The 15,246-nt window shown below is 39.9% G+C and overlaps 1 protein-coding gene across 1 annotated transcript in view; it reads left to right on the forward strand.

Annotated features, from left to right (window-relative positions):
* The window catches only part of LOC138558149 (pre-B-cell leukemia transcription factor 1-like), a 597,254-nt gene extending 585,631 nt beyond the window's left edge, over positions 1 to 11,623 (forward strand). The window contains exon 10 of the mRNA XM_069642665.1: positions 5,111 to 11,623. Within this exon, the coding sequence (XP_069498766.1) occupies positions 5,111 to 5,203 (93 nt within the window). The 3' untranslated portion in view covers positions 5,204 to 11,623. The remainder of the gene's footprint in view (positions 1 to 5,110) is intronic.
* The last annotated feature ends 3,623 nt before the right edge of the window (positions 11,624 to 15,246 follow it).

Below are 15,246 nucleotides of genomic sequence, written 5' to 3' on the forward strand. Positions count from 1 at the left end.
ATTTCTCTCTCCAGCCGAGGCTGCAGGTGCTCTTTGGAATGGAAACCGATCTGTGGACCTGCAGAATGTTTATTTTCTGACCGCCATGTTTCCCGGCTTTTGTTTCCATTTCTAGGACGGTTGAGGTTCACTTCTGATAGACCAAGTGGATGGGCCAAACCAACCAATATGAGAAATTAGTACTGTGTGAAATTGTTTTGTTCCTGCGCCTTCTCTCTGTTGGAAGGATGCTTTTTGGACAGAGGATGCATGAGCATTTTTGTTGTTTTTACTGAAAAACTTCAGTATTCCGACAAAACCTGGCAAAACGTTTGGGTTCGGCACTGCAGTTTTTTAAAACACATTGGCCCTCATTACAACCCCGGCGCTCAACCATGGCGCTATTAGCACCATGGTTGGTGCCGGTGGTGTAAAGAGTCCGCCATGGTGGAATGGGGAAATGCCGCCCCATTCCAAGGTTGGCGGGGCGGTAATTCCCCATGCCGCCATGGCCCTTCCCCATTCCCATTTTTGCCCCATAGGGCTCAATGGGACTGGGGAAGGCGCTAATTACGGTGCCGTAATTAGCTCCTACGTCCCTTTGCGGGCTGGTTTTTTAACGCCTGCTAAAAGCAGGCGTTAAAGTGCCACCCGCAAAGGGACCTCGTAATCAGGCATTAAGGGTTTAACGGCGCTGACACCTTTTACGGCGCTGTTAACCCCTTAACGCCTGGGTTGTAATGAAGGCCATACACTTCAAAGCTCTGTAAACCAGTTACATTTGCAGGCCATGTGGGCTTCCTGTCCAGAGATGCATGCTAAGTAACTGACTATGCTGCACACACTTGCTTCTTTGCACTCTGTGTCTCCTGCTTCAATGCTGAGGGTGACAAGAGTGTCAAGAAGAGACCCTCCAGTCTAGAAGAGCCCTTTTACCTCAGAGGACTGTGATCGGTCAGTGACAGGGAACAGAAGACCAGTTAGTTTTCTTTCATCTGTTAGTGAAGATTTCTATGGGCTGAGAGACGTTATGGAGAGAGTGAAAGGGGAGAAGAGCTAACAGAGCTTTCCTTCACATTAGAATTTTCTTTTAATGAAAAGTACTTTAGAATGTGTAAACTGTAGTAAATGGGCTTAATTTTGCCAAAAAATACTTTCCATGACATATTCAATTTCATGGGGTAATAGATTAAAATGAGCATATGTCTCAACAAAGGTTTCATGTGAGCTTTAATCAGAACACTGTTTTGCAAACATTGTGGAAACAATCGGGCAGGTGTTATTAATTGAGCCTAGCTGCCCAGTTGGAAACATTTAACTTAGTCCATAGATGCTCAGTCCATGGAGCCCGGCATAGAATTGGACAGTCTCTGGATTCCTCTGAGTTCATTGCTTTAGAACAAAGTTTGCATCGGCCACCCGCGTTCTAATCCCGCTCCCTAAGTATAATGTAAGGTTGACGCTGATCACTAACTTTCAAGCAAGAGCACCTCAAATAAAAAGTCCAAGCCATGCAAAGTAGCGGTGACCTTTTGTAAATGAAGAGATTATTCAAAAATTATTTTTGACATCTAGCTTAAATTAATTAAAACACGTAAAAACTAAATATGCTGGCTTGGCAGTTAGAATCTTCATTATTATAAAAAAAAAAGCTGTGCCAAGGTTTCCCCTAAAGAGCCCATAAAACAAATAGCAATTTTCTTTACATTTCTGAAAAGCATAGCATCAAAGATGATTGTACGCAATTCATTTGACTATTTGTGCCTGCTAAATTAGTTGTTCGAAACACAGAATTGTTAAGCACTCAAAAATACACACATTTTTACACAGCAACTGGACTTTTTTATTTTTCAGAATGGCTGCCCCCCTCTGCGATTCGCTCCATGGCATCCTAGATCAATTGTTGCCCACCATGTTGCGTCCTAGATCAATTGTTGCCCACCATGTTGCATCCTAGATCACCATATTGAACAGTCATGTTAGAGTAATTATTGCCCTCTGTATTCTCCCTACGGATCTAGACAAGGGGTGTGGATACCTGATTTTTAGCTGCATGGTATCCAAAGGCGATGTATACCTTGTTAGGTTATGTTCCGTGACACATCAGATGGAGGACCTTAGTTGGCACTAACCCTCCTACCCCCGCACAAACTCATCTTCCACAGAGCTCCACTCTTCTACAACCAACGTACACACCTCGGCACCAGTCAATGCATCCTAGGACCATGGGCACACAAGGCTCTCACCATTTCCTCTATACTCTCGGCACACAACACCTAGAAACAGACGCACACACAGTAACCAGGTACTTCAGAACTGCAGGCACCAACACAACCGCAAAGCAATCTAGCATTCTTTCACTTTTCCCACTAACCTATTCCACCTAACTCTTTTTCCGGATTCGTCAGTGTGCCCAGATACCATGCATATGGCAGTGGCGTGCTATGTAAATCCTTCTGAAATAACAGAACATTGCTTAATATGGAATGTGTACATGTTTATACTAGCAGCTGCTCTTGCAGATATTGTGAACCACTTCACTCCACTACTCCACTGCTGTATCATATATGCTGCATAGTGGCAAACTAAAGCTAACGATTGCACTGCTTTTTGTGGCCAGCAGAGATTTATTTTTAAAAGGCACTGCAAGGTGCCATTGCATTCATGACTGGGTGGTCCCTTGTCTATGTAGGTAATGGCCACTCCTGCTTTACATGCAGGAGCACAGCTACTCCCCTGTACCTGTACTCCTTCATTGGGGAGTGGTCTTTGAAGAACACACCAGAAACTACAATCCCGTGCCCAGGGAGCGTACCCTCTGGCACTCTGCCTGAGGCAGCTCAGGGGTAACATGCAGCCCACAGTTAAAGTGAAAGCTGCCCGCTCTTCTAGGTTTTTATATGAAATTCCCCCCCCCACCCTTGCCCGTATGGGGTAAAAATAGAATCTTCCGATGCCTAGTCGCCCGAGTGCCACTAAAAGTTTTTCAATGCAGCACTATGCATGTTAATGTGGTGGTATCATTATTTATGCATTGTGCTCACTGGGCCAATATGCATAGTGCACCTGCATGACCTGGAAACAAGCAGCATGCAACTAATCGGGTAAGGCTTTGCATTTAGTTGTGAAATAGAAAAACGTTTTAAATACTGGAACAGTAGTTGATTACTCTGTTTAAGCATGCGTTAATTTAGTTGTTTATGTACTCTACTAAAGTACCCAGGTTTTCTTTCCGGAGCAGTATGTCTTCATTTTAGCTGTTTAGTTTGCATTTGTTTGTGCCCCTCTCAAGGCATTTCCAGAAGCCGCTGCAGCCACAAATCCATTTGCAAGCCCTGCAATAGTGCATGATGTTACCCCCTTTTTTCACCCATCCTCTCTTCACCTGCTCCTCCCAACCCTTGCGCTGGCTTATAATGACCCTCGAAACTGTAAGTGGCATTTTCAGCGCATTTGAGCAGCAAAACTCTCCTGTGACATAGCAATTACTGCTCTGAAATAGATTGGGTGCGTCACGGAAAGATAAGGGCTCTGAAAGTTTTCTGTTGTGATTATAGATTGTGACTTCCCCAAATAACAGGCTTTGGAATGAGCGGCTGCCAGCAGCCCCTTTGTGACTGCTCCAGTGATGGCACGTAAATTGCTACTAATGTCCTAAGTGTACTTGAATATGCCAGTCTCTGGCATGCAAAATGGGCTCATGTGTTACTCTTTGCACAGACCGGCATATCCAGTCTGCTAATCTGGTGTAATTGCTGCCTTTTCTGATGGTCAGAGAGTGTAGGAGGAGACATATTCGGTATAATCAGCCTGGCGCGTCCATTAGTATTTTCTTTTCATTTTCTTGCAGGGATTTATATTTGTTTATCACAGCTAATAGTAGGGTGCACAATTAAAGCTATTTAAGTACCCTAAATGAATGTAGTTACTCCGCAATTTGCTTGTGCACATTATATGTTGTATTTTTATATACCGAAAATGTCTTTGTACAAAATATGTTTGCATCTTTCTTTCAAACCAAGGCAATATATATATAACTTGAGCACCCTCTGTACCTGCACATCCATTGCCAATAACAGTAACTGTTTGGGTTAAGAAAATGGCTGATAGCAAGGTTTCTGAGCCGGATAACAGAGCAAACAAGGTTGGTTATCCAGTATGTTTGCTATTTTCTCCTGCTCGGTAAATCGAAGTTTGGTTTACAGGCATTTTTGTTCCTACAGTACCATTGGGGTCGCAGCGGTACTGGATATTTCATGCATCTTACATCTCCCAAACGATTATGTTAGTTCTAAATGCCTGGTGTAGACTCCCCTGGCCATTTTAGCCTCATAAGGTGAGCAACTGACAGATCATTCAACACAACGGGCCTCATTACGACCCTGGCGGTAGAGTGATAACGGCACCGGTAGTGCTGCCGGCACCGTTATCCCTCTACCGCCACATTACGAGTTCTGCTCGTGGAGCCACTCTTCACACCTGGTCAGACCAGACATGCAGAGCGGCAACCGCTAGCAGGACAGGATGGTAGCAATGGTCCCGTTATGAACGGGACCATTGTTACCATCCTCCCCATTCCCATTGAGCCCTGGGTCCAGGTCCCGCAAATGGGAATTACTGGGCCCGCAAAGGTCGGAATGGCCAGGTTATTCCCATTTTGCGGGACCCTGACCCGAGTTTGGGTTTAGCCATGCCGGTAAAAACGGCATGGCTACCTCCAAACTCGTAATGAGGCCCAATGACTTTTGTGCACATGTCCATAAAGAAATTCCATTGGGAATGTGGTTCAGTTTCTTCTGCTTTTAGGTGGTCCTTTGTACACTGAGGTAGAAATATTGTAAACAATGCATAGTGAGTACATATGGTCCTTCCACATTAATTCTGATCTTGATCAATTATCTGTAAAGACCAGGCAGTGATTTCTCCATTACGAGCCTAGTTTTATTAACACTAGCTCAAACCGGGTAATTATTTCTATGAAAAGAAATGGTGTTTTGCACCACTTTGCCACTGCAGCCAAATGTTGAATCCACAGTGTTTTGTTGACATTTTATAGGCATGGCTTTTTTTGCATTTGAAGACACCTTGATAACATACATAGCTACTGAATGGTTTGCTTTTTTCTTTCTAGGCTAATGGAGGATGGCAGGATGCGACTACACCCTCATCAGTGACATCCCCCACAGAAGGGCCCGGGAGCGTCCACTCCGACACCTCCAACTGATCTCCTGGCCACTACACCCCGTTGCATTTACCAGGGAGCTTTCCTAAACAATCAAAGCAAGGCAGACTTGGGAGGTGATATAAATTCAGCGACACTAACAGCAGCCTCAAGGATTCTCTTCTTAGCTGAGGTGCTTGCAGCCGATCTGGACCATTCTTTCTACACCTTTCCCTTTAACTTCTCCAATTGTGGGAAGGAAGTGCCACCTCCCCATCACCAATAGACTTTTCAACAGTATCGGAATTGCAAGAAAAAAATTATTCATAAAACAAATGGTGCATTTTTCAAATAATTTGAGGAGCCGGTTTTACCTCATTGTTCTCTTCACGCAAAGCAAACTAGGCGACCCGTCTCTTTCTTTTTTTTAATGCTATCACACTACCTCTTGTTGCAGATGTCATGTTCTGGTTGTTATGATTTCTCCTTCATTGACATTAACTTCATACCAGTCCACAAAAAGGGTTTCCTTTAATTGAAATCAGGGATCTTCAAACTGTGGCTTTCCAGATGTTTTGCACTCTATGATCACCATGATCCCTCACCATTGAATGTGCTATGTAGGGCCGAGGGTAGCTGTGCCTCAAAACATCTGGTGAGCCAAAGGTCGCAGGCCCCTGATTTAAGACAACATAAAAATAAGGAGGCTCTCAGACCCTGTCTTCATCACCTCTCTTTTGATGTTAGGTTACCCCTTATCGTCAGAGTGAATCTACCACTTGGCTTGCTACCCATGACAGCGATCTCTGGATGAACCATGCAATCCATTGCTGTGCACAATGGAGCTAGTGATTTCTGTGTGGGTGTCTTGTGTTCTTTTGAAAACTGCAGATTGGTGATGTACTGTGCGTTCAAGTATTCACTTGATGAAAAATAAGACTTGCAAGCTATGTGTGTGTACTATACGTACACTCGACATGACAAGTGTACTGCTGTAGTTTGATGTGAACTGTGATATTTAGCCGAGTGGTGCCAATTATCTGAACGATTTGGTCATTGCATTTAGCTTGGATCTAAATTTATTTCTGAGTTAAGATAACAGATAATTCAGGTTTCCTTGCATATGCTTGACAGGTCTCAAGTACCCTGGGACTGAGATGTGTAAATAAAGGTGGAAGTTGCTATTTCCATGGATATCTCTTCTGCTATTTAACCTGTCCATATGACCCTAAATTGCCTCAGAGTGAGATGTGAAGGGCCCTACATCCCAAAAGATTATTTATTGAGTCAGTAAAACACCAAAATGTTGGCTACACAATCTTTTAAAGCATGCAGTCAAAATCAGTATTTCTGATATATAATGTTCTGTTCCCTATGCATGATATCATCAGTAAAATTATGAATAGACAAAATGCCAAATTGAACAGTGTAAGCAGACAAATTGTTGTAAACATATATAGGCTTGCGAAGAAATTTTCAGAGAACTCCTTATAAAGTGTTCACGTAAGACAAAGAAGATTTTGCAAAACAAATCTTTGCAATGGGTTGACTTGCCAGCTACAGTAGAAGCCATTATACAATTTAACCACCAGAGTATTCTGCTTTGGTTTGAGAATATCAACCGTGGATATTGAAATGTGTTCCAATCACTGCAGGCGCTAGCAAAAACATTGACCCTAATGTTATTATTTGGCATTTTAACTGTTCTGTGGACTGCAGTTATCCAGTGATGTGCACTTTAGTGGGGGACACACGCCTTTTTTGCATCATTTTGTGGATTGTAGTGTAGAAATACACAATGGATTGCATACACTTCGTAGAGGCAATAGGGCATAGAGTGGTAGATTATCTCAGTATATTTTTCATAATCTGTCTGTACAGTTGTTGCCATATTGTAAGCTTAGATTCCGTCAACTTTGACGGTGCTCAATTGGCACTGATTTTGCACATTGCTACCTTTGAACATTTAACTCAAATTGTACTTCGTTTGTGTGCCTGTGATGAGGAAGAGGAGTGAGAGTAGTATCTACCCACATGTACCTGTTGGGAGTCTCCTTGTCATTTTCTTGATCGTCATACTCCACTTGTCATCACTCCAACAAATGTAGTGGTGTGATGATGTTTGTGTAAGGCCCTCTTGCTTGTTCAACACCAACATTTCTAAATTCAATTGTCCCTAATCAGTACCTACACAACTGAATCTACAGTCTTTGGCTGCTTCTAAGAACCTACAGGCACATTCATTAAGAATATGCAGGTAGGTCATTAAAGTAAACTCTCCTTTAAAAAAAATGTCACATTTGATATTCATGTACTTTACTGTATGGAACACGCAGATAGACAGACTTTACACTTCAAGCATTATTCAGTCAGCCTGTGTTTTAAAGGCAGTCAAGGTATATTTTATGAGAAAATATACACAGCATTTAAAAATGAGTGCCTATGCTGCAGAAAGGTTTCTAGATGAAGCAGTGAGCTATGCTAAGATCTTAGGCCGTGACCATGTGCTTAGAAGAAGAAAAGGTATTGGAAACATTAGACCCATTTTATGAAAAGCTAAATCGCAACATGTGATTAATTTTATAGAAAGAGTACCCATCAATAAACGAGACAGAAAACCCCTGACTCTAAATCGATAAGGTCAGTTTTATTGCACTTGGTTTTGCATTGGCTAAATATTTCACAATGAGGGTTAAAGCCAATGCCACAGACTTTGATAGCTCTGAAGCTCTGGGTAGCAAACTAAAGGATAAGGTGTTTCCCTGCTCTCGACAACTAGTTTTAATATACATACTTTCAATGGGGTAATACAGTGTGTAATTTTTAGTAAGGATGATGTCCCTATTAATTTTGATGCAAGTTGAGAGGTGATAATTCCTGCTACACCAGATGAAACCTTATCCTCTGAGTGCATATGGATATCTTCAGTGAAGAGTTGACAAACATCTTAAGTGAAAACAACAATCCTTATCTATTGTCCCTTTCAACAAATACGTGAAAGGGGCGATCTTGTAAACAGAAGACATCAAACACATAACCCAAAGTTGAGAAAGTGTCTGCATTATGGCAGCTATCTGTGATATTACTCGAAGGGTGGACTTATTAGCCCATCACTCAACGTTCACAGTCTTGTACAAAAAATATACAAGAAGAAAAAGCAGATTTGTAACATTTCAGAACTGATACCAGATGTCTGAGCCCAGGATGAGACGCAAAACAATTGTGAAATTTGGGATAATTAAAATGGAAGTATTTTTTACCATGTACACCAATATTCATTGAGTTAAAGCAGAGGGAAAAAATGGATAAATTATATATCATGACTTTCAGTCATTTGTCTGGATTTAGTATGTGGGTTATGTAAATGGTTTTTCCTCACAAAATGTAAGACATCCACCATTCTCGAATAAATGCAGGGTTTGTTTAATTTTCTATCTGGACTGTCCGTCCCAGAGAGTTAAAACGTTTTGAATGGTTTTGATTCTTGTATCATTTGCTCATTAGTAATACTATTCACTAAAATCTAGTTAGCATTGGTGCATATTTTAAGTTATGCAGACTTTGAATTTATTTTTAACTATGGGTTGATAACTTCAAGTTTGACTTAATGGGAAATTGACAGATTTGTTTAGTCATTTTAAAGCATAACTAATTACAAACATGGTCACACAGTACTCTGGTGTAATAAGCAGTCATTAAACGAGGCCAAACATTCACAGAGTGGACGTCTCAAAGAAACCAACAGCAACTCTGAAAAATAGGCACAAAAAACACACATTCTGAAATATGAAAAATGTACTTCTAAAAATATTAACTTGGGTAGCGCTTCAATGTTCTTTTACACATTTCAGCCCATAGATCTGACTAAATTATCCCTGGAACATGTTATTCTCACAAAGCATTGCTTCTGTAAGTATAACATTCATTTGATTTGACTGAAGGAAAATGATACTTCGGTATGCAGTGTACCACTAACTTTAACATAGAATTTAAATAGTTCTCTTACAGAATAAATTGAATAAGAATCCTTTACCTCTATATATGCCTAATATGATTTATTTAAAGTCTCCAATTACCAAGATTCTACATGAATTAGTGAAAAAATGCATTTGTTCTGGGTAGGTAATCCCAGAGCGCTACCCATTCCATTTACAGCACTCTAAATGGTCAAGTGCACATCACCTTTTCCTTCCAAGGGGTTTTTCTCACTTGTATGAAATCATTCAGAGAGTGCTAAATAGTGCTATGTTGGTAAAATAAATAAAAGAAAGAAAATGTAGCAGTAGGTATTAATGATTGATAAATATCACTCCAGTGATGAAACATGAATTTGCACTTTTTGCGTTTGACACAACATATTTTTCCCTTCCAATAGATGGTGGGTGCTTTATTTAAAAGATATTACAACCACCTACAAAAACACAAATTTGGCAACATCTAAGGCTGTAAGGTATTATCGAAAGACGATTCGGAGTGCACAGCCCGGAAAGAAGTTCAGGAGTACCATCAGCAAAACAATAGCTATGTAGACAATTCGGTCTTTTTTTCAGAGCCAACATAGTAATGTGAATCTGCAGTACTGTACATATTAGTACAGGCTAAATACAGAATAGGGAGTGTGACATATTTCCATACACACTAATTGCTTTATAAACATGTATTCTTTTGCAGTTGCTTTGTCATTGTGCTAGTCAACATTACTTTGCATTGTATGTTACTGTGATGTGTAAATGAACCACATTCAAGTAGAATGTTCTCACCAGGTGATATGATTGAAAAGAAGGTACTGATTAGGTAAACATGAACGGACTAATGGGAAATCTTGCAAAAGGGAAGTGAGCAGAGCGTGGCACATTCAACTCAGTGCTTACATGTGTGAGTTGAGGAAAGTACATAACATGTCATATTGCACAATCAAACTACAAACAAAAGCAACTTCATCCTTGTATTTTGCAAACTGGATTTCATATCTAAAACATTCTGACATGCATCAAGAGTATGGGTCGCCTCTCTAATACCATGAAGACTGTATTCACAGCCAGAACTTGCAGAAATGTCCAGAGTGTTCCTGTTGTAGATTCGAATGACCAGTGAGAACAATTATCATGGCCCCCATCGACTTCAAAAAAGGTAGCAAGTAGCTAATAGGAGACATGGACATTGTGGCTGCTCCATCACCAGTCGACAGAACAGAGGTTCAGAGATTAGGGATCATTTGTTTCTTTTTCATATCCCCATTTGCCATTGGAAACCAGATGTGTGCCAATTTCTACAAGGCCCAAGCGTGAGCTCTTGACGTTGATTGCTTTGATATGGCCCTCAATCATTTGCACCCCCTGGAATCAATGCATGGAAGATCTACATCTTGGGAAAGGAGCAGTTTAGGGAGGATTCAAGTTCTTTTCAGATGAAGGTGATCGGGCTATTGGTAGCACACTATACCGTAATTCACAAAATGGACATATTGACTTTCAGTGTGTGTGCGACATGGAATTGCAGACTGCTCAGAATTCAAAACTGAGCAAATGTTCATTGATTTCATGATTACCAATTGTTCTGTGTACATAGGTAGACCTCTGTATCTAGGATGCTGTTCATTGTGTTCCTTTCACCAGCAGACAGTTCACTTGGAAGGGGAGAAGTGAAGCAAGCTGTTTAAAAACATTTGTACAAAAAAGGTCTACATTGTTGTCATCTGCAGTGCCCGAAATTGAATATGTGTAGAATTTCACCCTCCTCCAATTCCTGCTGAGTGGACGCTTACTACTACAGCTTTCTACTTTTTTTGCTGGGTTGCCGCTTCAACTGTTTCTTATTTCTTTATTTTGTCTGTTTTTCACTAGTTTTCTTCATGATTATTTTGGAAACACTTAACCATGTCATCTCCGCCCAAAACCTGACTTCGATACCAAAAAAGTAAAAATCCAGACAAAAAAAATATGAACAAGTTAAACTGCAGAAACTCAAGAAAACAACGAAAATGGACTCGTTCAGCTTTACTAACATTTTCCATTGTTTCTTGCGACTTGTGTCTCGTCATTTGTAGTATTGAGATGAACATTTGATAATGAATGTTCTTGTATATTCAGAGGAAAACCAAAAAAGCGGTCTGAATTTAATAGTGTTTATATAAAAATAAAAACCCTCATAGCACGCAAATAGAATGATGGTTTAATACATTCTATTCTATGTGATCGAAAAACACATAATTCTTGCATAGGTTCTAATACCGGACTACCTACATCTGTTTTATTTTCTTGCATTTGTGAATTTAGTTCAAGAATGCTAGAGAAGTGTAGTTGTGCACTTTTGATTTCTTTCTTCCTGTTTCACAATGTTAATAAAGTGACAGTAATCATTTTGTAAGCTAAAAATATGAAAAATGAAAAAAAGTTGGAATAGCTAAACATAAATAGGTACATCATAACATGTACGTTTAATAACTTTTATGAGAACCCAGAAATAAATTGTTTTTTTCCTGTTTTGATTTCTTTTTATTGCCAGCATTGTGACCCAACATCAATGTAATAGTGTTGTAATAGTAAGTATTTCTGAGTGGTGCAAGAAAACGAATTAAGACATGGGTCTAAGAGAAATGTAGCAATGTGGTTGCAAGACAAATGTTGGCTGAATTTTTCCAGAGTCCTTTTTGTACATTAGAGGTATGGACTTGCTGATTCTTTTGAGAGGAAAGGAATGTTGTGTGTATATTGCATTTATAACAAGTTCGAAATTTAGATGCAATTTTTTTCGAGCTTGCACATTTTGGAGGGAAACGGTGTTCGACAAACTGCATTTTCAACGTGATGAAAATGAATGCTTCTGCATTTGTAAAAGACAAATATACTGCACATGTTTACAGCACTATGTCTTCTACGTGCCAACTGTTGCACACACTGACTACTTATTATCACACATCTTGTGTCCTGCGGAGGGAGCCATAGCCATTATTTAGCAACTCAGATGCAAAGATCAGATCCTGAAACAGTATACAGTATCAAGGGATACACTTGTGCACTTCTTTAGGAAAGACATTCTCTTCCTATTTGTCAATAATGTCCGACAGCTGTCCATATAACACCACATAGTGTTTTTCTATTTCAGAATAGTAGTGGAAAGCAATGGCCGAAGTATTGCTCTCACCCAAAGTCATAACCCTTTTTTGTAAATAAGATACACTTAGTGATATTTATAAGTGAACAGACTTCAGGAGACAATATATTTATTGTTAATTATGAATCACTCCAAGATACAGACAGCATTAATACATACTCATTCTTCTGGCACAACATTGTAACCCTTTGTGCTCAATGAACATTTATTGTGTGAAGCTCCCATTTTGGGACTCATATTCCGATATGGAAAATGCATTCAATACATAATAGTCTATTGCATTTCTATGCAAGGCTAGGTGTTGTATACATCTGAATGCCCAAGTTGAAAAAAATGAATTTTCTCTGCACAGCGTTTCGGACCTCTAAACAGTAATGGCAATCCCCTTGAAAAATGTAAAGCCTGAACTATACCCTGATTAAACTACTTCCTTACTGAGAAAGAGCTACAGGACACACTTGAGTGTGTGGATTGGTAAGAGCAATTTGCGGACACAGATACCATCTCACATCGCTTTTTCACTTTTGTGTTGCTCGCTCAAAAAGGATGTTATGTTATTAGGATATTTGTAAAGTGCTGCTTAGGTGAAACCCTGTACAGTGGGAGGCCATCCAGTAGAGCATTGCTGTCCTAAAGTGGGTTTCACGACTTCCAAGAAAAATCACCTATTCTAAAAAAGAAAACATGAGACTGCTTTCTCCATAAATATTTTCACGAATTGAATGGAAACACATTTCATGCCTGGAATGTGACACCAAATATATTTGCCCCACCCTGCAAGGCATGGTGAATTTCCCCATTTTGTACACACCCAGGATGCACACCAATAAGCAGTATTTCTGGCCACTTTGCAAACCATCAACCCATTCTTGGCTGGTTAGGAAATCGCACATATTTGCACAAGAAACACCGCTGACTATCAGAGAGGATAAGTGATACCAACACACCCCCTCCCCCAAGAAAGCTTTCCTCAGTATTGTCAACCAGACCTAACGTGCATGCATTCAAAAAACAAACTAAGTGCAATTTACCTAAACTTACCCCTCCTCTGTACCACTAAAGTTTATATTAAACATACAGTACACAAGGCATAAACACATATTTTTTAAAACATGATCATAGGTCTATAAACCCCTAATCAGCCAACACAATTTCTCCCCACATAAACAACATGTTGGTGGAAACACAAACTACACTAATTAGGCAAAACAGAGCGATTGCGCTAGAATGGCCCTACCATAAGTGTCCTTCTACTGACTGGCTTTTAAATTCACGTCATCAAGCTAGATACTAAATCAGCAGCTGAAGTAGCCATCATTTTCTGTGTATTCGCATTAAGCACATCAGTGTTATCCAATTCCTAGTCCCGCTTTTAAAGCCCGATATCTAAAAGCCATTTGCCTTACTAACATTGATACCAAATCAAGAGTGGCCTGTTACAAAAGGGCTTAGCCTTCAACATGCTATCCTATGAGGATTTCTTAAAACAATACCACACAATCCTGCCATACTTTTAAGGACTTTTCAGAAGATTTGCCAGGAGATGCTGTTACTATGTAGCATCCTGATTATCACTGCAGGTACTGCTGGATTGAATGTCTTCTTGTTGTGCCTCTCCCTCATTGTAGTCTCTGACACCAAGCACACTGAAGTGGCTGGGAAGCATCACAAGCCGAGGTGCTTTGCAATACCCCTAAATACATTGACTACAGTTAGACCATCTCTATGTAAGAAGCCTATGACCTGCTATGTTTAATAATACCAAAATGTAGCTAATGATAATTGACACGTGTATTGTGTTGTCATCTTGTGACACTTAAATATGTGCATAAATAGTCAAACTTACAAACTAGCATTCAGGCATTCTGTTGTCTATACCCCCAAGACCTCTTAGAAGAGCAATGACACAGACTTTCTGGAAGTTACAGACACATAGAAAAAATAATGCATGGAAGCTTTGTGAATACGCCTTTCTGTCCAAAACTACAAGGTTTCCTCGGTATAGTCCGACACCTTTCTATAATGATTCTGGAAACCTTTGCCCATCTTGTGGTAAAAAATGTAATCAACTAATAAATGATACAATAAATCGCAAACCAGCATTAAAAGGGAGACGCCAGAGACTAAAACAGAAATGGTGAAAATCTAGACACTTCTAAATATGCACTTTGTGCAAAACGATCAGCGATAAACAACATCTCCAGTCCCCACAAAACGTGCAGGCTATTTAGCTGCCATAGTTAATAATAAAATAAAACTGAACATTAGCCTACAATATAAATATATCAGATACACAATCCTTTCTGGGTCTGCTATCTTCTCTGCCTTTTCAGTTTTTGCTTAATAACCAACTATAAGCCAAAACTATTGCATTGGAATACAGCTAGGGGAGAGAAGACATGTGTGGAGGGAAATGCATAGTGTGGGTGGTGTTTGGTTATTTACCTCCAAGTTGACTTGTGTCCATGGTAGTCCCCATGACCATTGCCACGAACTACCTTCCCAGTCCTGCCCAAAATAACAAGCCCCATGGAAATTCATTGAGCGAACTTTATGAAGTAGTAAGATCAAACCTGAGCATGCCCGATATCTCTAAGTCATCATTAATGTCTTCATTTGAACTGTAAACGTGATACTGGTTTACTAAAATGTGTTGTGCATTCAGCCACTTGATGTATATTTGTTCCTTGCACTGAATTCCTGTGAAAAAAAGGCATTGACACAGCTAACAGTTTTGGCTTGGGTATATGCATAAGCCATTTCTATCATATGCTCAGGTAAACGCACTATTGGCCCCCTGTTGTCTTTGTATTGTCAGGTAATACTGTGATGGTTATGCCTGACAAATTCATATTCCATGCCTACATAAAAGAAAAAACTGTTGGCTTTGTCATACTTGTTTTCTTTCAGTGACTTTTCTTTCAGTCATAGGATCTTTCCAAACCAGTTAAAACCATTAAAAATCCGAAATAATATAGCAATATTTTAGTCCT

The sequence above is a fragment of the Ambystoma mexicanum genome, chromosome 1q (genome assembly GCF_040938575.1).
Source record: "Ambystoma mexicanum isolate Mex_15411 chromosome 1q, UKY_AmexF1_1, whole genome shotgun sequence".
Classification (NCBI taxonomy): domain Eukaryota; kingdom Metazoa; phylum Chordata; class Amphibia; order Caudata; family Ambystomatidae; genus Ambystoma; species Ambystoma mexicanum.